The 22,122-nt window shown below is 39.8% G+C and overlaps 1 protein-coding gene across 1 annotated transcript in view; it reads left to right on the forward strand.

Annotated features, from left to right (window-relative positions):
- The window catches only part of tafa4b (TAFA chemokine like family member 4b), a 40,435-nt gene extending 18,570 nt beyond the window's left edge, over window positions 1-21,865 (forward strand). Inside the window, exons 5-7 of the mRNA XM_042402228.1 lie at window positions 7,888-8,043; window positions 18,777-18,901; window positions 21,130-21,865. Of these exons, the coding sequence (XP_042258162.1) occupies window positions 7,888-8,043; window positions 18,777-18,901; window positions 21,130-21,141 (293 nt within the window). The 3' untranslated portion in view covers window positions 21,142-21,865. The remainder of the gene's footprint in view (window positions 1-7,887; window positions 8,044-18,776; window positions 18,902-21,129) is intronic.
- Window positions 21,866-22,122: the final 257 nt, after the last annotated feature.

Consider the following 22,122-nt stretch of genomic DNA (forward strand, 5'->3'; position numbering starts at 1 on the left):
CCTGGAGGAGGGGGCTAAGCAGGGAAAATTTGCTCTGTCCCTCGGTATGACAGAATGTAATCTAGACAAGACCTCATTTTGGGCTTGGATGCAAACACGCCCCTGTTGAATGATCGAGCCCGTACAGATACAAATGGCACTTAAGCTGTCAGGAGCTGTCAACACAAATAGATCAGTGTGGGTGTGATCTGATCTATTCAGAGTGGTTGCAGACATCCAGCAGTTCAAAGCCATTGTTCTCAAGCGGTCTGATTCTTAGTGGTTTTGGGTCGCTATAAAATAGGGTGTATGTCTAATGTAGAAGAGGCCATGTAGGCTTCTAATCCTCAGGCCCATAATTGCCAGTGCCTACATTAATATGCATAGCTCTGCAGTCCCCCTTTCAACCAAGGCACCGCTTCACTTATTCTTTGAGAAATCCATGAAAAAAGATAGAAAACCATAGCCACAGCTGACTTAATTGAGGCCCACAAGCTAAATCTATTCTCTATCTTTAATTTCCATAAGTCATCGAGGCAGACCTCCAACCAAAAAATGACCAACACGGTCTTATTAATATTTCATTAGGGCTGGCTACAGGGACAGTTGTGCTGAGTCACAGCATCGTGCGCTGACTTGTTGGCGACAACCTCCCGAGTCACCTCTTCCTCACACTTAATTATGACAATTTCCTTAATTATGTCTTGGTTTCTTTGCTCTCACCGCTCGTGTTTTGCAAGGTGACCTTTATGTGCCATCGAAATGCTACCAGCATCCAGTCTGTGCAGTGAGTGATGGTATTAGTTTCCTTTTGATGGAGAGGAGGCAGCCTGCTTACGGCAGGGACACTACTAATTGCAGGCCCTGTATATTGTGAAGGTCAGCATGGGTGCCCACCCCCTTCTTATTTCACTCTTGCTGTGGAACAAGATGACTTGCTTCCAAACTGACTGGCGCTTTTTATTAGAGGGTTTACTCTAATTGGTGGAGGTTTAGGACTTGTTGGCTGTGAATACTAACATGACACACACACACACACACACACACACACACACACACACACACACACACACACACACAGCAGTTTGAGGCTGAAAAATAATTGGCTGCTAGATACGTTTTCTATGTTTCTACTTAATGTTTTTACTGCTATTTTGTTGGCAGGTGAGTTAGGCATTTGTTTGATCCATGTTGCTGTTGATGTACCATTAGCAGCCACATGATGGCTCTAGAGGTCAAAAAATGCTCTGCTAGATGTATGTGGGGTTTTTTTTTTTAGTTTTTATATCTTAGTCTCATTTACTCAGTGTCATTCTCCGAGGCAATCTTTCATTTTACAAAAACTCACCTCAAAAACAATTCTTTAATGGGAATGGATGGAGTGAATGTCAACTAACCATGCAGATATGGTATGACTGACAGTTGTCACTTTAAATCAGTGTGGAAAAAATAACATCTGGTTCTTTTTGGTTTTCCAGCAGAGTCATGGTGTCTCAATAATTTCAGCCCATGCACACCAGGCTTAAAGTGTCTGAAAATCAGTTTATCTCAGTTTATTTTGTGTTTCATCTGACCTATAGATGGCAAATGTATTGAATACATCTTCAAACAATAATGATAAAACGATTTAAAAAAACACATAAAGAGATTGTATGTATATTTTCACATTTTATAGCCCTCATCACCTGCCATTGATTAGCAAATAGCATAAAGATGCTAGATAGAGCCTGTAGTTGAGTGCAGGCATGATATAGGAATCTGTTACCCAGGACAAAATAACCCCTGTCCTTCTCTCTCTCAGTCCCAGCGGCCCACATAACATTCAATGTTAATGGCACAAACAGAATGCATATCATTTACATATAGTAGCACAGGTAAGAGCTTTGCCTTAAACAGATCTGTATAATAACGAAACATTCAACTCACAAAAATAAGCTAATGTATTCATTACTTTTACTGCCATGTTCACAGTTAGACCTCTCACAAACAGAATAAAACTGTGTGGGAAATTTTCAAACCTAATACCAAACACACAGCAGTAAATATTTTAGCACCCCCATCAGATCTTAATTGCTATTCATTTAGTTTTGCATTTCATAATAATTAAGCAATTCATAAGCAGGTCACACAATAAATTGCAGAGGTGTCAAAGTAATCCAATACAAATAATTACGCACTTCAACCGTATGTGTCGTTTCTTATTTAAACATCAGACTTTCTTGCTGGTAAAATCATTGACTGTGCACTTCAAGTTCTGCTTCTGAACAACATTATCTTGTATTTTGACAATTAAATCCCTGGCACTAAAATTCTCTTATGCCCTTCTTCTTCTTTTTTTTTGAATGTTTGAAATGTGATTATCTGAATCCAACAGTTTAGTCACTACCTTGCACAACTGATATACTTCCATATGCAAAACTAACAGTGGGTATGACAACTTTACACAGCTTATTATAGCACGCTTAGCGAACCAATCAATTTATCGGCATCTGGGATTAATCGCTAATCCTGTTCCATCATTTAAAAATTCCCCAGTCCAACATACCATTTATGACAAATTATCTCTTAAATTCCCAGAAAGATAGTTTTTTTCATCTATTTGTTAGTGGGACCTCCTGTATGCACCTTAGCTCATGTGAGGAATAAGAAACCCAGCTCTTCCTGCATAAAAAGGGCTGCTGTCATAGTCATGCCTGCTTGAGATTGTTGACATCGCTTGTGTGTGTGTCTATGCATATATTTGAGCATACTGTACACCAGCCTCTGTGTCCTTATCTTACGCTGCTTATAAGATGTCTCCTTAAAAAACAATGCTGGCAAGGTCTGAGTGAGCAGGTTTTATTGGGGATAGATTTATTACGCAGGAGTACTCAGCCGTACCAGCGACCTGTTATGATAATTAGCATAAAGCCGGGTGAGGCCTGATGTGGGCCTGTTAAACACTGATAATGTCAGGAGGATTGATGGGCTGCGCAGGACCAGGATGAGGAGGAGATGGAGCAAGTGAGGAAAGTGGAGGAGGGTAAGGAAGGGCAAAGAAGGAACTCACAGCTGGAAGAGGGCAAATGGAGAAAGAAAGGAGGAGGGATTGGAGATCAAAATAAAACAACATTAGGAATTTTGGCTCTAGGTGCAAGCCTCCTCCGACAGATTTGCTTGAGATCTGGCCTTTCATAGCAGCGGACATGCTTGTCAGGTATTGACAGCGGAAAGACACAGCTTTTTGATAAATTGCATGATGCTCCTGCTCGCCTGTGTCTGTCAGAATACATCAATCGCCTGGATAACCCATCAGTTCAAGGTAGCTTGGTTTGTTGGCTGCCCAGCTACTGTTGCCACCCCTCCCACCTCCCTTTTGCCCGCCGCAGGAATAGAAGCATTTAGCCATGCTTGAGAAGTCTTCATCTCAGCGTGTACAGGGCTCTATTACATTGAGATGGCCATAACAGAACGGTTTAAAGGCAACACTGAGACATTAGATACGCTGTTATTATGTGTATGTAGCTGAAGGCGGACTGCGGATGAGGGGTGAGAGGATGCAGCGCTCTGAATGGGGGCTGGTGGAGGGGTGACAAAACTGAGAGGCCTCACAGTTGAGCTGCCGTACTTCAATCTGCTCTCCAGACCACTTTTCTGATGTTAGGGACATGTTGTGGTTTTGTATCATTTTGATTCAAAGTTGGTTTTAGCCACAGCTGACTTAATTCTATTTACTTCTTAACTTTTGCACTATAGAAAATCACACCGGTCCCTTCTTATAGGTCTCATGTAGACAATGTTCTTTGCAATTCAGCATGGTTGCACAATCAATTAAATGTTTATGAATAGTTCTTTCTAAAAGAACACACACATGTAATTTTTTGCAGCAATTTGATTGTAACAATTATTATTGAATAGCGCCAGTTACATCTGTGTACTGTAATACAACACAAACAATACATGGAAATATTGCGCTAAAAGTGCTAACAATACTTAACATAAGTTTCTTGTTTCTGGGCAACAAGAGTGGGTGGATTTGAGTTTATTTCTCCTAGATTAAATAGATTTTGGCTGTAAACTCTGTATGGCCCTCTAACCTCTATTCATTGATTAAGTACCTTGGATATTCAAGGGCATATAATTCATACCTACGCAGCTCTTTCAAATGTGTGTATTTGTGCTTAGAAACAGGCCCACACTTACAGGCTAACAAACATATTCACTTTAGACATAACTTCATGCACATATTGACGTTTCCACCCACTCTATATTCCACAGAAATTAATAATCAGCATTAGTATTTTGACCTTTTCCAGCACATTATCATTGGTGCGGCATGACAAACTTTTCCTCTGCATGGGAGAAAATGCCAGCTGTCGGTTATTAAAGTAAAAAAAAAAGAAGGTCAGAATGCCATTGATATACAACTTCTATTACTGCTTACTCCATGGTTTTATCCTTTACTCACAGTTCTATAATGCTTCATAGAAATCTTACCATCTCACCACTGGACTGAAGTCAGTTTTTCTGAAGTCAAATTGTTGCTTTGCTTTGCTGTTTTTTATGAAATTGACAGCAAAACCACAAAGAGAACAGACTCTTGTGTATTCTGATGTTGCAACATGTTTGATTTTTTGTAAACATTGTGGTAAAAGAAATCCATATTTTGAGATTCATGATGTGATATGTATGTTGAAAGTAGCTCATTTGAGCAGGCTGACAGCTTTGTTGGGGCTTTAACATGCACACTCAGTTTAAGGTTATTGGTCATGCTAAACTTTTTAAAGAAATCTTCAGTTAATTCCTAGACTTAATTTGTCTGACTAAAGGAGGTGATGTGATTACGGGGTCATTTGATTAAAAAAATCTTTTTGGAAATATTCAGTTGACTGCAAAAAGAAGTACATCTTTATTACATTTTCCCCTCATCATTTTGCTTCAGTTGATGATAGTTTCAAGGCAACAAATCATCAGTATAAAAGATGTGTTTCTGCACGCAGTTTGTTGTGCTACTCCCTGATGAAGGCCACACCGGCAACATCTGAAACACACTGAAGTTGTTTTGAATGTCCTTTTTAACTATCCATGAAAGAAAACCTTTTAAATTATTTGTTTGAAGAGCACCTTGGACTCTCTTTTTTCATTAAACTGCAATAGTAAACCACAAGAAAACCCAACAGAGTCCTCCTGTCTTCTTTAAAACACAAAACACTTTGAGGCATGTAGACTGTCCTCATATACCTTACACCATCCTGAATTTACCTTCTAGACTCTAATATATACTTCATTAAGATTTAAATCAGCCTGCAAAGCTTAGCTGACACAAAAAAGGAGCATAAATGAAGTTCAGGTGGGTTTATCCTCCACTTCCATTGCTGCTCACCCTCAGAGCTTTACAGTTTTAGAATACAAACAGCCTCGGCCCAGGTCTGATGTAGGCAATAAAGAGAGGAGACCTGTGAACCTTCTGACCTCATTATGCCAGCAGGAGGCGAGCCGCTCTTTGTTCTCTCTGTTGCCTGTGACACTGCTACTCCTCCTCCTGTATGACTCCCTCTTTCTCACTAACAAGCTGCCTATTTCTGAGATGGGGGCAGCCGAGTCACCAAACAGCGCGATACATTTTCAGTAATGATAATGAGGGCACAAGTATGATTAAAAACAAAGCAATTTGATGATGTTTGATTTAGACTTTCATCTTTTTTCCATCTGCGCATATCCTTATTCATTATCTTATTGGTCACAGTTGTTTATTTTTTTTCCTCCATTGTTACTCAATGCTGAAATTGTGATTATTTGTTATAATAAAGCTGCACTGACAGTCCTTGTCCCATCAAGTTCTATTCTATTCTCTTCTATTATAGATTTTGATCAGCATTTATATGTGTGTGTGTGTGTGTGTGTGTGTGTGTGTGTGTGTGTGTGTGTGTGTGTGTGTGTGTGTGTGTGTGCGCGCGTGCGTGCAACGGGGATCCGGCAGCTGCTCCAGCCTCAGGAGACCCTGAGACAGAGGAGTGAGGGAAATGAAAGTGGAGGGATGATAGTTCGCCCTCAGAGAGCCAGGGATCATTGATGGTGCTCTCTGGAGAAGAGAACAAACAAACTTTAAATCAGAAAGGATGAGAGGGGCCATGGCCTGCAGAAATGGAACCCTCTACAGAGTATGTGTGTGTGCGCCGTGTGTGCTGCGTTTGTGTGTTTGCAGCTGTGTGTGTGTGTGTGTGTTTATGTGCTCGCTTTTGTGTCTGCCTGCAAAGCTCATTCAGGCTGAGCATGAAAAGTTTTGCAGTCTGGGTGAAGTCACGTACATAAATGAAACCTGGGCTTATGGTACAGTATAACCAAGGTTTTTCCAGGGCTGTAAAGAGGCTTATAGGTAGTAATGTCGCCAACAGGGTTTGCTGTGCTCGGGGAAACGGTGCCAGAGACTCTCAGGAGTGCACAACAAGCTTTGGGAGCGAAGATAAGGCTCCTGGAATCCGTTCAGAAGCCATAAGCAAAGATTAGATTTACTAAACATTTTACCCAACATTTGTGGCCGGCGTGTTTTCCTTTAGGTGGCAATAAAAAACCTCCTCCTGAGAGATTCATGGGTTTAATGTGCTGAGTAAAATATAACATAAGCAGGCACTGTAGGCAGTGTACACTTCTAAACATTAACATACAGTATAAGCCTATTCACACATGAAAACCTGTAATACCCACACATGAGACAGATGTGATGATGTTAAGATATCAACTGCTACATACATCACTATCCCTGTGAGTTTCTTTAACAGTATGAAGTCACGTATCTTTAAGCACTCGGCGACTGGTCTATTCAACAAAACAATTCCCTGAAGAGGAGCAAGGAGAGATAAACGATTTGCCTGAACAGAAATAATTCTCATTAAAAGTGTAGTGTTTCAGCAACATCACACACACACACACACACACACACACACACACACACACACACACACACACACACACTAAAATACCACTAGGCAGAAAGCTTTGGATAAAATTTACTTTAAGTTAAGCGTGCCCTTCTGTCCCATTACTGTCAAGAGAATGTTATAATTAACCGGACCAAGGTCTCCAGGGAAGTGTGAGGATAATCAAGGGAGATTAGAAGCTGTTTGTGTGTTGGAGGTGTCAGGTGAAAAGCAATTATCCTCATATTAATTATGACTTTCAGGAAGGAGCAGGAACATGCACACACACACACACACACACACACACACACACACACACACACACACACACACACACACACACAAAGACAAAGACATAAACAGAAATACAGAGATATGTGAGTACAAGTGCAGATGTGCAGCTATCCACACACATGTACAGTGTATACACCCACATGTGTGTATATCCACTTAACACTGATGGGTTCTGGCCAGAACACATAATGATTTAAATGTATCCTATTAGTGGGTTTCTCTACTCCACCACATGACTCCCTGATAAAATGTGCATGTCTTTTCTTTGCTCAGATCAAATGGTTTATTTTGTCTGAAAGGAGTCCAAAGAAATAATATTTTTTCAACATTTCCTGCTCTCGTTGTTTCTCTTCTCCTGCACACAATGGCAACAACAGAGCTGCCTCTGTGACGAAGTTAATGAGGGCACTGGGCTGCAAATGAAAGCAAAGTCTCGCTAAAGAGTGTTTACTTATGAATCAAAGAATATGAGACTGGAATAAATTGAAGACTTTATACAAAAGTAAATAATTCAGCAGATTTCTTTAATCCTCAAAGTGGCTGGCGAGGTGTACATATTATTGTTATTTGCATCACAAATGTATGTGAATTTAAACTTGATATTAGCGCCAACAAACCATCAAAATACAAATAAGCCCCTCTAAAAGTCTATGAATTTGTAGCAAATAATCCCCGTCTCCCCTCGCTCTCTCTGTCTCTCTCTCTCTGTCTGTCTCAGTCTCATACCAGGTGAAACAGGGGACATGTGAGGTTGTGGCTGTCCATCGCTGCTGTAATAAGAATAAGATTGAAGAGCGCTCTCAAACCGTCAAGTGTTCCTGTTTCCCCGGGCAGGTCGCCGGCACCACCAGAGCCAGACCCTCCTGTGTGGAAGGTAAAAACCTCACAACCCAGTGTGCTTGTATGTGCAAATATGTATATTCATGTCTCAGTGTACTATTTGCAGCCCCATAATCCAGATCCTATGTTTTTTTTTTTTTATGTCTCGCTTGAAGCATCATTTCCAAAAACAGCAAGTGAATCCACACAAGTGGCTGTCATGTCTCTGAAATGGATAAAGAGCCAGTATGCATTTTTATTTTCTGTAAAAATGTCAAGTTATATTTGTGTGAAGAAAAACTGATGTAGCAGATACAAACTGTAATAAAACTATGCAATGAAAATGGGGGTGACAGTTTCGGTTAATTTTGCTTTTGACAGACTGACACCCATTAACCGATAACTAACTGATTAATTTTTAAGAAAAGTTGTGATGTAGCTTTCATTTGTGAGAGCTGTCCAGCAGTCTGTGGTCAGAGCTAGCTTGTCTGCCCTGGTTAGCTTGACTTTTAGCTCATCCTTCCTCACCTCAAAGTGTTTTCAATGCTTTTAGTCACAGTAACTCTTGATGGCATAACATACCACACCGATTGGCAGTCTGTCTCAATCATTTGGCACACCAACTGGGTGATGGCCTCGGACCGGCGCACATCACACTTTCTCCCCCCCAGCTAGCAGCGATGTGATCTCTGGCTGTGGAGGAGGAGCCATCCTCGGACATGGCAGCATAGTGCTAGTACCATATTGGCCTGAATACAAGGTGACCCTGATTATAAGACGACCCCCCTTTTCCAACAACCGTTTTTGGAAAAATAATGTAAACGTTACCTTTTTGAATATAATTTACATCATAGTATAGTTACAGACTCACACACTCTCCTACCAGGCTCTTGGAAGAAGTCAAAAATTATTTTCTCTGGCAGTCAGCATTTATACAACCGCCTGTTTTTCTTTTTGAGCTCCTTATCATCTGTCACAGTGGTATTTGGCAGCTTGACATATTCCGTTTCTGCTGTAGAGATGTTGGAAGACACTTTGGACTTGTTTTCACTCATCATGAATTTATTTCCTCCGTAGCAGAAAAACACATTACATGAGCCTTCAGAAACTCCTGCAGGTTAAACTGGACTAATAAAACACTTTTAGTGCTGACTGACTCTAACACACTCACTATAAACAGACTTTAAGACACTTGCTAGCCTAGCAACATCAAGCCTACAAACAACCCATAATGCAACACTCCCTGTAGGAGTCAGTTTTACACCACTACTTTATCCATTCAAAAAGAATATCTGATGTTCTGAACACATAATTGTCTAGCTGTTAGCAGAGTGTGTATGTAAATTAACCTACAGATCGCCAAATTAACTGGTCAAAAATATTCTCGGTGGTTAACTGATTAACGGTTAACTGTTGACATCCCTAAATGAAAACCACAACTACGCAGTGTTTGAGAACCTTGAACAAATCACATACCTCGCAGTGATTCTAGTGCAACTGCACAGTGACCAGCAGTATGGTTATACTGGTCAACTGCAAAGCATCAGTCTGTGTATCAGGCGCATCACCTACTTCAACTGCAACTGCAGTATCGTCTTGAGCCCTGACTTAACCTTTAAATGTTAGAAAGAATATTTTTTCCACACTGTATGAAAGAATAATCTGTAGGTGCTTGTTCCAACACTTCAGTAAGTCCATATGACACACATAGTGAGTGAAATACCCAAACCCAAAATGTCATGTTTTTATGGCTGCACCATTAAGTCAAACAAAAATACTCGAGATGTCTGTGTGACATTTTACACACATTTCTTCCACAACTCCACCTGACCTCTACGGTATGTTTTGGACAGGCAAGAACAATTTAAAATCAAGTTTTTTGAGTTTGGACACTGTTTGCCCGCACAACTAGTGTTTGTATTGATGGATGCACTGGTGAATCTGACAGACAGGGTCAAAGAGGCTAGAAAGTGTTTTCAATCATCATTAAGAGTTCCTTCATGAAACACCTAAAACAAATCATTAGCAGATTAATTTTGAGATATTAATAACACAAAGGCATGGTTCCATAGCAGGGATTGTGTATAGGCTTTATCTTTACAGTTGCTTTATGTGTTAAAACTGTAATTGTTGTGTTGAGTAAATGTTCTTCTTCCAGCACAAACTGAACTAGACCATTCAAAGTTTCTTTAAATAGCAGATGGAAAAACATACAAAACACAGCGGAAAAAATACACCTGTCCTTTCTATACTCTATACTTGGAAAAGAAACACATAAGAGGTGAGACTCTGAGAAAATGAGACAAAAAAATACCAGAAAACAAATCCTAGACTACAAATGTTTTAACCATGATTGTTAATGGCAATCATATCAATCTGTTCTACTCAATTTTAACATTTCAAAAGGCTACAAATATTCTGGAGCACCTTTGAAAAGGATTTAGATTGTACTTTTAAAATGTATTTGTGGGACAAAGTAAGGCTTCTCATCCCTGCCCTGCTAGTCCAACAGTTTATGGTTCATCATGTCCCAAGGAGATCACATAACATGAAAGGTCAAAGCCACTAATGCAGGTAATGGGAGCCCAGTCACCAGTGTCTCCTTGCCTTCCTTATTCCCCTGTGCCATATGAAAGGTGAAGCAAATACACAACAGCTATCAGCTAAGACTGCCTCGGCCTCAAGACTGGAAATTTAAACTGCAGTTTTAAAAGCCTGATTTTATTTGGAACAGCATTTCATTTCATATCTAGTTGGGCCGCTTGACTATATAAAAAATGGTGACAGAGAAAGTATTTTCCTCTGATCTCTTTTACAGGTTAAGATGTAACAGTTGGGGTTTTAATATTGGGGGCTTTGAGGAAAAATTATCAAAAGCAAATTAAATTGATTACTCATAGAATTTTGCTCACACATACACAGCAAGAATATACAAGTATAAGTGTGTTTGTGCGTGTTTATGCATGCTGGGTATGTGTGAGGGTAAAAATGATAGACAGATGAATGTTTTCATAGACCTTTGTTCTACTCGTTTGTCTACTCGGAGAGCTCCTTCCCTGCAAGAAACAAGCAGTGTCACTGACCCCTATCATCCACAGACGCGCCACTGAGATCACAAACACGCACACAGAGTCAGCCAACCTGATCCAATCACGCTGTATTAGCCCCCTACCACAGGAAAATACATAGTTGTCTCATATGTGAGTAAAGCCAGTTAATCTCCGAAGGGTTATTCAAACTGTTAAGGTCAGCCGTGGGGTGGAAACTGAATCTATACTCACACAGACCTGAATGACTGATAAACACACACAAATAGAGACTTTGATTAGATATGTTGACAAAATGAAGTGATGTATTTGTTTAGACCAGGAACTTGATCAGATTCACTATTTTTGGTTTGTTTATTTCTTATGAGAATATAGTATCAGCATATTATCATCCTAATGCAGTAAATGAATGATATGGTAATTATTTAAGGGAAAAAATAAACAAACACATCCGCCACCTAGTCCTAGCTTTTGTGTTTGACTTCTATTGATAGATAATATAGTATGCTTACAGGATGAAATTAAGCACACTTACTGTATTTATATTGGTAAACAAAAGCAAAAAGGTTATTTTAGTTAAGTATAGAAAGTTGTTTGCATTGAGGAAACTATAAATATTTAGTTATACCTAATACTGTTTAGAGTTTTGTATATTTGATTATTTGCTTAGTTAACGATTATTAACTATTATTAACTATTATTTATTTATTCATCAGCACACTTTCTTAGATACTTTGTTGTCTGGTTGTATAATGTATTAATTTGATAAGGAAAAGAAAACAAACTAATCTTGTGTATTTGCATGTAAGTGTGCATAATTTTTGTGGGACCCATTATCTCTAAATCAGCCGTCTCTCAAACTTCATCCAGTCACGTTGCTATTCTTGCATGTGGCCAGTAGACGGTGCTTTTCCCATTCAAATGACTCCATCACAAACATACCTGCTAGTTCATTTCAACACTATTTTCACCCAATAAAAAAAGATTTGTTGTTTAACCTCTTTGATGAGTTCCTGGATGGGAACAATCGCTTGATAATGATGAAATCAGGCAACCATAGCAAAGATGATTGGCTTTGTAATGAAAGTTGGGGTAAATAAGGAATCATGTGAAACTTTTTGGTATAGACTTGGTCTTCTAAGAGGAAAGAATGACACTGATGAGAAGATAATAGACCGACAGGATGAGTGCGTGACTGAAAGTCATTCAATGATAAATTCTTTTTGATGGTTTTAAACGCTCCCACTCTTCCTCCCTCACAAACACACACACACACACACATACGTGACACACAAACTCCTAATTTCCTCCATCACACTAGTCATGAGGTTTTCTAATTTCCTATTCAGATCTCACCTCTGAGTCTCACCACCTCTCACTTCCAAATCCAGTGCTCAGCAGCACTTATCTCATGAGTCATGCTTGACCTCTGAGTTCACAGTTACAAAAGATCTCACCTCTTACAACACAGTCTTACACACACAAACACACATCCACACACATACATCCACGCATGCTACTCACACCTTTTAGCCTTCAGCACTGATGGAAAGAGACAAACCCCTCTCAGAGGCCAGCTTTTGTAGAAAAGTCATAGTGTAAATGGAGTTACATTATTGATGCCGACTGAAAGAGGAGTAAATGGCAGCAGGTCCCATTACTGGCTGCTGCATGGTGGGGCCCATTACTGTGAGCCTAACTTTTTTCAAGTGAACTCTATTCATCACAATATTTTTTCCTAGATTTTTTTCAGTAATCATGAAACATACTTCTTTGTTCTGTTTTGTTTTGTTTTTAAAAAAAAAACTTTTTTGAATTAGTAGTGTTGGTGTGTGAGAGTGAAAAGTTAGTGCTGTGAAGGTAAGGTGTTTTGGGAGAGTCTGAGTCATAGTGCAGAAAGTTTTGAGGGGTAGAAGTGATAATAGCTAATAAGCAGAGGTCAAGAGGTCAAGCTGTGTTGAAGAACGCTCTGCAGGAGAAATGTACAGGGTCTACTTGTTTGTGTTGCATAATTTCAACATTTGGGGGCAAATTTTAGAGAACAAACCAGTGGACTAGTGGATAGTGTCTCTGACAAAATGCGTGTTCCCTGTTTGGTTTCACTGCAAAGGCATTCAGAATAGACTAAAATGTTTTTGGGGTTCTGCCAAGTGTAGTTAAGCTCATAGGGTTTGTTAGGAAAGAGTTGGTTATGGTTTGTTTTTGTGTGCACTCACAGGGAATAAAGTCAACTGTGTGCAGTGTCAGAAACAAAACTATCCTCATGTACAAAACGTGGGGTTTGCCCCTTGCTTTGTTGTTGAGCACATTTGCAGTAATGTAGCAAGTATGCCTCACTTCTGTAAATGTCAGTATCAGAGCAACAATGTAAAAATACAACGTAAAGTGATGTGGAAAAGAAAAAGTAACATTACCCCTTACAACTTGTAAGTAGCAATTTAATATTGTATCTGGTCCATGTGAATTGAACAACTTTACATACCAGTGAATAATTAAACCTTTAGCAATGTGTCACATTAAATGTACTAATCATACATTTTTATCTGCAAAGTAACTAGTATCAGCAACCATAAGATAAATGTAGTAAACAGTAGAAATTTGCTTAAAATAGAAATATTCATTATATTACATCAAAATTGTAAGTATTTAAGTACGGCACTTGGATAAATGTACTTGGATAACCTTTAAACCTTGCATTTATGTGTGTCTGGGATGCTGTACCAGTAAAAAAGAACTTTAAATTTCTCCCCAAACACTGCCATTAAAGTGTATTTGTTGGTGGAGGAAGACAGAGAGCACAGTGACCTGATAAAAACGATGGATGAGTAGATTAAGTTTGGTGTGTGATATGGTGAACCAAGACAAACTGTGTTTCATTTCTGGGCAAAGAAATCTAGTTAAGTGTTTCAGCGCACATCAACCTGCTGTTGTTTACTGTAATATCTGCTCTATAATGTCATGTTTTTGTCATTTTGACAGTCTCTGTTCCTGTGTGTGTGTGTGTATGTGCAACTGTTCACCGTGTATAATCTATTTCTGACAATTTTTCAGCCGCACTCACCACTTGTGTTTTCTCGTCATGCATACCTGGGTGTGCTGGCATGGCTGTGTGAGCCCCGGCAACAGAGATACAGTGTGTTAGTAAATCATTGTAGAAAGAGATGGATGCCTCTCTCCAACTGCTTCTGCACTCCAGGATCACTGAGTGGAACAGTTACAATGCCTGAGGGTATCTGTACCTCTGGGTCCAGCCCCAACTTCTTGTGTGTGTGTGTGCGAAGGTGCATCATATTCCCTTTAAATAGTAATGACCTGGGAGCAAGGGCATGGGACTGCTTGTGATTCTGCTTTTATGACTAACACTTACCTCACAGTGGGGACTGCATACATGTACACACACAAAACCCACAAAGGCATCTATATGTGGACACTGGGCAGAATGCATAGACACGCAGGCACATACAGATGCAAAGTAAAAGTAAACTCCCTGTTGCAGTTTGTGTTGCTCCATTGAGTGAGTTCAGGCGGTGCCTTTGTAAAGTATTAATGGGCAAACACTCTAACAGATGCATGCCTGAGTGGCCTTATTGTATGCCCTGCCTTACATCAAACAGTCTACATTTGAATGATACAATAGAATATGTATTCATTGAATTACTTCAGGCTAACCTATTTTTCTTTATCATGTGACTCAAATTACTTTAGATGAAAGGGTTAGAGGTGAAGGAAGTCCCTTTGAACTCTGTGACTTATTCAGATTCATCACATGAAATAATACATTTTCTGTGTTATTGTTTGAAAGCAGAGAAAGTGGGCTGATCCTGCCTTAGTGTGCTCTCAAGAGAAATTATGTATATTCACAGATGAATAATTATTGTTAATATAGTGTGAGATAAAATCAACCACTTAATGTCAGATTGATTTAAGCCTGTTTTTCATTTCCCCAGGAGAGCAGGGTGTTTGTGAACTTACTGTGTTGACTTTTGGTGAAAATTAGACAAATTTCTCCCAAGCAAATTGGTGCTAAAATATCAAGTTTTTACATGGTGGTCAACAAACACTTGTTATGCCTGCAGATCTGGAACACGTCATGCATTGTCAAAGTGTTAATGAGCCAGTAACGAGGCATTGCATGAACAAAAGTATTACATTAACTGGGCATACAGGCTTATATGTGGTCACAAGAGTTTGAACAATCAATTACGTGTTCCTATAAAGTCACAGAGTGAACATGTGGATGAGGGGACCTGCAGTTTCAACTTTGTCCACTTGATGTCACAAACATTACAATGACAATGCAGGCGGCAGTGCAGGGAGAAATGAGCGGGAGCTGTGTTGGGATGAGTGCTCATACAGCTGATATATTTGCTCACGCACACAAAAAAAAAAGCTGTAACCACAATAGGCATAATGATGAGTGACATTTACCAGGTGAGTGTTAGATTGACATGTTGTGATCAGTAGGAGGAGAGACAGAGCTTTAGGCAGCCTTATGGTGTGAAACCTCCGCAGACCCTATTTAGAGAACCCCAGAGATTAGATGAGAACCTGGGGAGTAACATAGCCTCAGTCCCTTGTGTTGCCTAATCACCTGCACCTTAAGCAAAGCACTGTCTAGACGTTTGCCCTCAGCTGATCCCACACTTTAAGTTTGAGAGAACTTGAAAGGGAGCCATTTTGAGCGCAGATTCTGTTGTAATGAGCTGATAGTAACTGTGATGAAATGCCTGACTGAGCTTTAAACCTTTTTAATTAGCATATGCACCTTTTGTGAATATAAATATAGACTCTTAATGAGACTGATGCAATTAGGAGGAGGTAGGCTGAGAAGTACTCCACATGTTATGCACATTTTTCCTGGAGAATATGCATCTTCTTTCTATTTCAAGAACTTGGCAATGATTCATTTTCACATTTACTTGTAGGATAACATAATCAAAATGTTACAGGGACGACTATGGAGACAAAGTGTACAGCCGTCGTCGTCAAATTAGCTCTATCATTTTAAAAGTCACTAAGCTAATAATGGTGTTCAAGTATTTTCTGCTCATCAAGTGTTGGCCAGCGTGATTGTGTGAATAATGAACAACTCGTGTATGAGTCATGATAAAAGTGTTGGTGAGATAATGTAGTAAGTTATTAAAGGGATAGTTGAATATTTTGGAAAATGCATGTATTAATTTCTTGCTTAGAGTTCGACAAGAGGATTGATACCAAATATGAAGCTACTACAGCAGGCGCTTAGCTTAGCATGACTGTGAAAACCTTGAAAAAGCTAACCTTGCTCTGTCCAAAGAATTACCGTACAGACATGAGAGTGGTATCGATCTTTTTATCCAACTCTCAACAAGACAGCCAAAAGGGGTATTTCCCAAAATGTTGAACTTTTCATTTAAAATAGAATTCAAATGCTTTACTTTCAGAAACACTCATGCAAAAAGAGACTTTTCAGTCTTTCTGAGCAGTAGCTGACCTTGAAGGCACCACAGTTTTATGGCAAATAAAACGAGCACCTTACACCTTTGTCTGCACATTCACTATTAGTAGGGTGAGGAAAAATATGGCCCCAGAGACAAGGATCTCAGAATTAACTGCTGCACACAGACTAAGTACCTCTGTAATCTTTTTATCATCGACCTGTTGAGACCTGTCTCTGAGTGCTGTCCAACATCTGAACTAACCATGACATCACAGGCCATGTACCGGCCCCTGTTCATTTTCTGACTTGACGTGCAGGTGCCCATGTGTCACGCCCGCCCCGCCCTCTCAGTATAGCATGAGATAAGCTGCGGGGTAAGCTAACTCCATAATAGCACTCAAAGGCCATGCCCATTAGCTCTAAATAACACTCTCGCAGTGCAAAGCACCGTCGTCGACACCATAATGGCCACATTAACAAGCATTACACAGCCATTGGTTTTTAGAACCGCTTACTGCCACTGAACTCATGCATCATAACAGTGTGTTCAACATTACGCTTTGTGATAGCTGTGAGAATTTTTTCTTTCTTTTTGTGGTGACTTGGCAACTTGGCGTGGCTTCACTCTTCTCCCTATACGTCTTCCTGTCTGTCGTTGCATTTGTGCTGCCTATTTTCCACTCCGCTTCAGTTCGTTACTCTCGTTCTCTCTGTTCTCTTTGTTTAATCTGCTACTTCACTCTTTCTCTGTTGAATAGTCATCCTCAAACAGCTTCTTACCCTTGTCTTCTGCCTCTCTCAGTTCCCCTCACTGCTCATTTCCACACAACAAAGATGTTTTCCTGGTGAACACTTATTATTTAGCCTGGTCCTCCTCCCTATCCTCCCTCTCTTCCTCTCATCCACGTTGTTTCTTCCTACATGATGCTTGAGAGGATTTGCCTGTGTTCTTTTGCATTATGTAGTTGAAAGCCCATTTTCCTGCCAATACCACCTCATCCCCCTCCTTTTGTTGAAAACAGGAGTCACCAGAGATCAAGATTCCTATATAAACACCATCAATCCAGCAACTTAATGAAGTTGGAGAAATGGGTGTACTCTTTTATCCATCCCTGCGTCCACACTTGAGACAGGAGGATGGATAGATGATGAGTTTGGAGAGAGGGAATTGAGTTATTCTTAGCTGTCGGGCTGTCTCCTGTTTAGATAGTAGGTCAGATGATCTAGAAGATTTGAGTGTCAGCTGCTAAGAAGTGAGAAAACTTTGGGGTTTAATACTGGATTAAATGTAGATCTGGCCCATTTCTGTAGCTGGATTTTACCCCTTTTCTTGCACACATATATACAGCAAATCATCACTTTTTGTCATGATTTAGATACAACAGAGGAATTTTCTGTAAAAAAAAAAATCAAAAGGCACTTTTCATGTTTTGTTTTCCCAACGAAATTGCACAGAGAGTAGTTTCAGAGAGGGCTTTTGTCCCTGCAAAAATCATACAGTAGATCAACATTTTGTCTCTTGTCTCAAATACATGAGAGCAGACTGATGTTTTAATTGATAGCAGTACATCATAATTCTATTCTTGCTCTCTGTATTTTGCAAAATGAATAATACTCATTTGGTGAAGCAGTTTTCATCTAAGTTATAGGAAGTGACTTTCAATAATACGTGTATACTCACACATGCACAAATGCAAAAAAGTATGCATACATTCCCCTCTGGGAGTCGTGAAAATATCTAATTCAAAGACCTCTGCCCTTTTAAAAGATCAGCAGCAGCACAGGTGGCCATATCTGATTAGTTCTATTCAGGATTTTTGAGACTTTGATTAGTCATTGCTTCCAAGGTATGACAATGAAATCTTTATGCTGGTCATATTTCTCCTATTCTGTCTACTTTTTTTCTCGTGAATGGCAGACATACTTATTTCATGCAGGGTTTAAGATCCTGTGTTAAGGGATTACAATAATCTGATTAAACTGAAAAAAGGTAACTGCTATATATTATAGCTACTGGGAAAATCACAGTAATCTTATTACAGAGGAAAAACCCCCATATAACTGCTCAGTGACAAAGTGATACAGAACCAAAGCGTTGGTCACAAGAGCGATCCATGGTGCTGATTTTCCTGCAGTCCAAGCAGTAGGATCAGCACCATGGACAGCGCTTGTAACATTTACTTTGTTGAAATACTGTGTTGCGCCAGCATTATTTTGGTCTGATCTAGTCTAGTGTTTTGTCATTATACAGTGCTCTGCATAATCTTATATTTTCCATTCAGTGAGCCGCTGTCTGTCTTTTCTCTCCATTCACTACTCCAGCCTCCATCGTAGCCCAAAAATGGTGGTGCCAGATGCAGCCGTGTATGGATGGAGAGGAGTGTAAGGTCTTGCCTGACCTGACTGGCTGGTCCTGCAGCACTGGCAACAAAGTCAAAACCACCAAGGTGAGAAGGATGCCTGTCTGTATTTGTGTGTTTGTATACATGTGTGTGCACAACCACCTGCCTGTTTGCATGCCTATCTCTCTTCAGTGTCTATCAGCGTAATTACTGATCAATTGTGTGTACATTTTATACACATGGCACCACACACATGCCGCTTTTTTCCCTGCATTTTTTACCTGTGCTGTTTTCTCTGTTTGCATGGTGACACCTACATTTATATCCAGCCAACTCCAATTATTGTAGAGTCTTTGATAAAGACTGGTTTCTAATTTATATGCAACAACAAAGCAAGTAACCTTATCAGTGTTCACATCAAAAATTCCCTTGAGAAACACATGATGTCCAGAAAGAATAAATACATGTATTACTGAACATCTTCCAGCTTGAGTAACATTTGATGTAGCTAGAATTGACCTTGATCTTCAATTGAACTGATTTTTTTTTTCTGAGAAAATATCTTGCCTCAATTAGTGTCTGGTAAACAAACTTTCAACTAGATGACTTTTATTCCTGTTTTTCATACTTTATATGACTGTATTGTGTATAAGAAGAAAGTGCTTACCAAACAAATTAAAGATAATCTTGTAAACAAAAGTTTGGATCTTCAAGATGCCCACAAATGAGTGTAGTCTAATTTAAGTACTAATTTCAAACATCAATAAAAATTACAGGCACAATACAGAGCTAATTAACAAGTAAGCCCCCAAGTGAGCTTTATTTGTTAATCTGCTATAACTGTATCTGCTCCAGCAAGGGTGAAAGAAACAATGGATGCAGAAAACACAAGACCTCTGTACACTCTGTTAGTTGCACAACCGCAGTGTGATGCCATGTACACTGATGCTATTCAGATGAGATAAATTGATTTAAATGAGGGTCCTTCATGGCCCTTTGTAAGCTGTTGAAGTGTGAAAGTTAATTTGCGGGACTGACGACTGGGGTGTGCGTATATACATGCCAGAGTGCGTGTCGTGGAATAGAGCAGGTGCAGTTTATTTACAGGTGAAATATAAAAAGAGAAACAGTTGTGAGGGAAGCGGCACAGGCACCATAAGAGTAATTGCTTGAGAGATGGCATAACAGCCCAACATCTGTCGCATTCATTAGAATGCATTATGGCGGGGGCCTTCCACAGAGGCTTTACAATTAAGAGTCATAATTAAATTGGTGAGTGGGATAGACTGAGGAACAGAGGCACTGCTGGGCTCAGTCACAGGCAGAGGAATTAATGACCCCGGGCCTAACACCAACTCTGGGACTGATAGGTGCAATTATCCTGATTCTGCTGCATGTTGCCATCTCTCTGCTTCTTCTCTCCCGTTCTTTCTGTTTTTTATCTCCCACCCCGTCTGACTAGCCGAACAGCTGAGAGAGGAATGAGGAGCCAATGGCTGACTGCATCAGTGGACATTAATTGTGCATTTGCAAGGTGCTTTGGGACCGGGGAGCAGTTACTTGGAGACTTGGTGGCAGATGTCACTGAAGATAGCTGCATTGAGACATCGATTCCCTGGCAACTGCTCGCATGGCCCCGCTCTCTCGCTCTCTCTGTGTCTCTCTTCTTTATCCTGCATCTCCCTTTCTACCCATGACCTCCTTTCACCACCTCAGCGTCTCATTCACCATGATGATCTGTATCTGTCCATCTCTCTTTCACTCCCACACAGCGTAGGTTTGCTGTAGAAAGTTGTATTGATTGCCTGGCCTAGGCACCGGAACACTGTTTAACAAGGAACAGCAAAGACACCACAACTTAAGATACATATTTTCTCGTGTCAGATTTCATATGTCTCAGTTTGTGTGAAAACATTTAGATTGGCAGTACTGAGATATGAGCATATTTGTTGATTGTAAATGCACATGGGATAGGGTTTGTTGATGGGAAACAAACTCTTTACATCTCCAATTATATGCCTTCAACTTGCTGCAAAAGTGTAAACAAACCATTACAGCTCTGAGACACCTATGAACCCTGGCTTTAGCAGTTGAGACACTGCTGGTCCCTGCAATCTTTCAGCACAATAAACTGAAAACAAACCTTTTCAGTCCAATAAAAAGGACATAGAGCCAGAAATAAAAAAATGGAATATTTGACCCCTGATTGGTTCTTTCAAATTGAAACATTCATTCATTGACTGTGAAGCGTAGACATAGTGACCCTCCATGTAATTACATGTCTCTGTGACACAGATTCTCGGCTCTTATCTGTGGTATTGTTTCTTTTTTAGGTCACACGATAGCAAGAGAGCCACTGAGCCACGAGGAAACCTGAAGCTCTCCATGTGGAAAGGATGGATGACTTACACATATTTACTGTGCGATGGGGAAAATATCAAGGAAAGGACTGCTGTCAGGCTATCCATCACAAAACAATGGGATAAAATGTACTCATCACAAACTATGTACACTCAGCTGTGTGGAGCCAAACATACAGCATATTCACTATGCTGGTTGTTGAGACCAATGGACTACAATCATGGACACCCAGGGTACATCTGGACAAAATGGACTCTTTTCCAATAATGGACAAAGTGTGGATTGATCAAAAAAAGGTCAATTTGAAACACTGAATAAGCATTTCAAAGAATATATTTCAACAAAGCATTTGTGGATGAGTGTGAGATGTGAACTAAAAGCTGTGCTTAGAGTGCTACTGGACACAATCCAGACCTGCTGTCAATATGTAGAGCTTATACTGGAGATGGTGGAGACAATTTGGAAGAAATGGAAGCGACAGCAGCTCATAACTAGCAAATAGCAAATTAGCATCAAATTGCTCTTGTGGGTCAAGTCACTACCATGAAGACTGTTTTGCAAGAGTCATTTTGCAGTTCTAATTAGGAATTGCAGTGTAGGATCATAACAACATATTAAAAATTCATGTAAGATATTTGCACTAGTTGAAACCGTTTGGGAATGTTTTGTTTTTCTAGATATCTCCCATCATTGGCTGTGGATGTCACATGAAATTGAAGGTGAGCATTTTGTAAAATGTCTGACACTTGAAGTAGATAAATATACTGTATGTATCATGCCCCATTATTCCTGAGTAGTTATTGGTTAAAATGGCTCCAATTATTGAGCCTAGCTTACATACAGCTTGGTACAATATGAACTAGCAAAGTGTAATTCATCTGTCTCATTTTTGCCCAATGACATTTCCAAGCTCAGCCTTCAAGTTATATATCTTTGATCTATTCTATTCAGTCTGTGACATCTCT

Source organism: Thunnus maccoyii, chromosome 3, assembly GCF_910596095.1.
Source record: "Thunnus maccoyii chromosome 3, fThuMac1.1, whole genome shotgun sequence".
Classification (NCBI taxonomy): Eukaryota; Metazoa; Chordata; class Actinopteri; order Scombriformes; family Scombridae; genus Thunnus; species Thunnus maccoyii.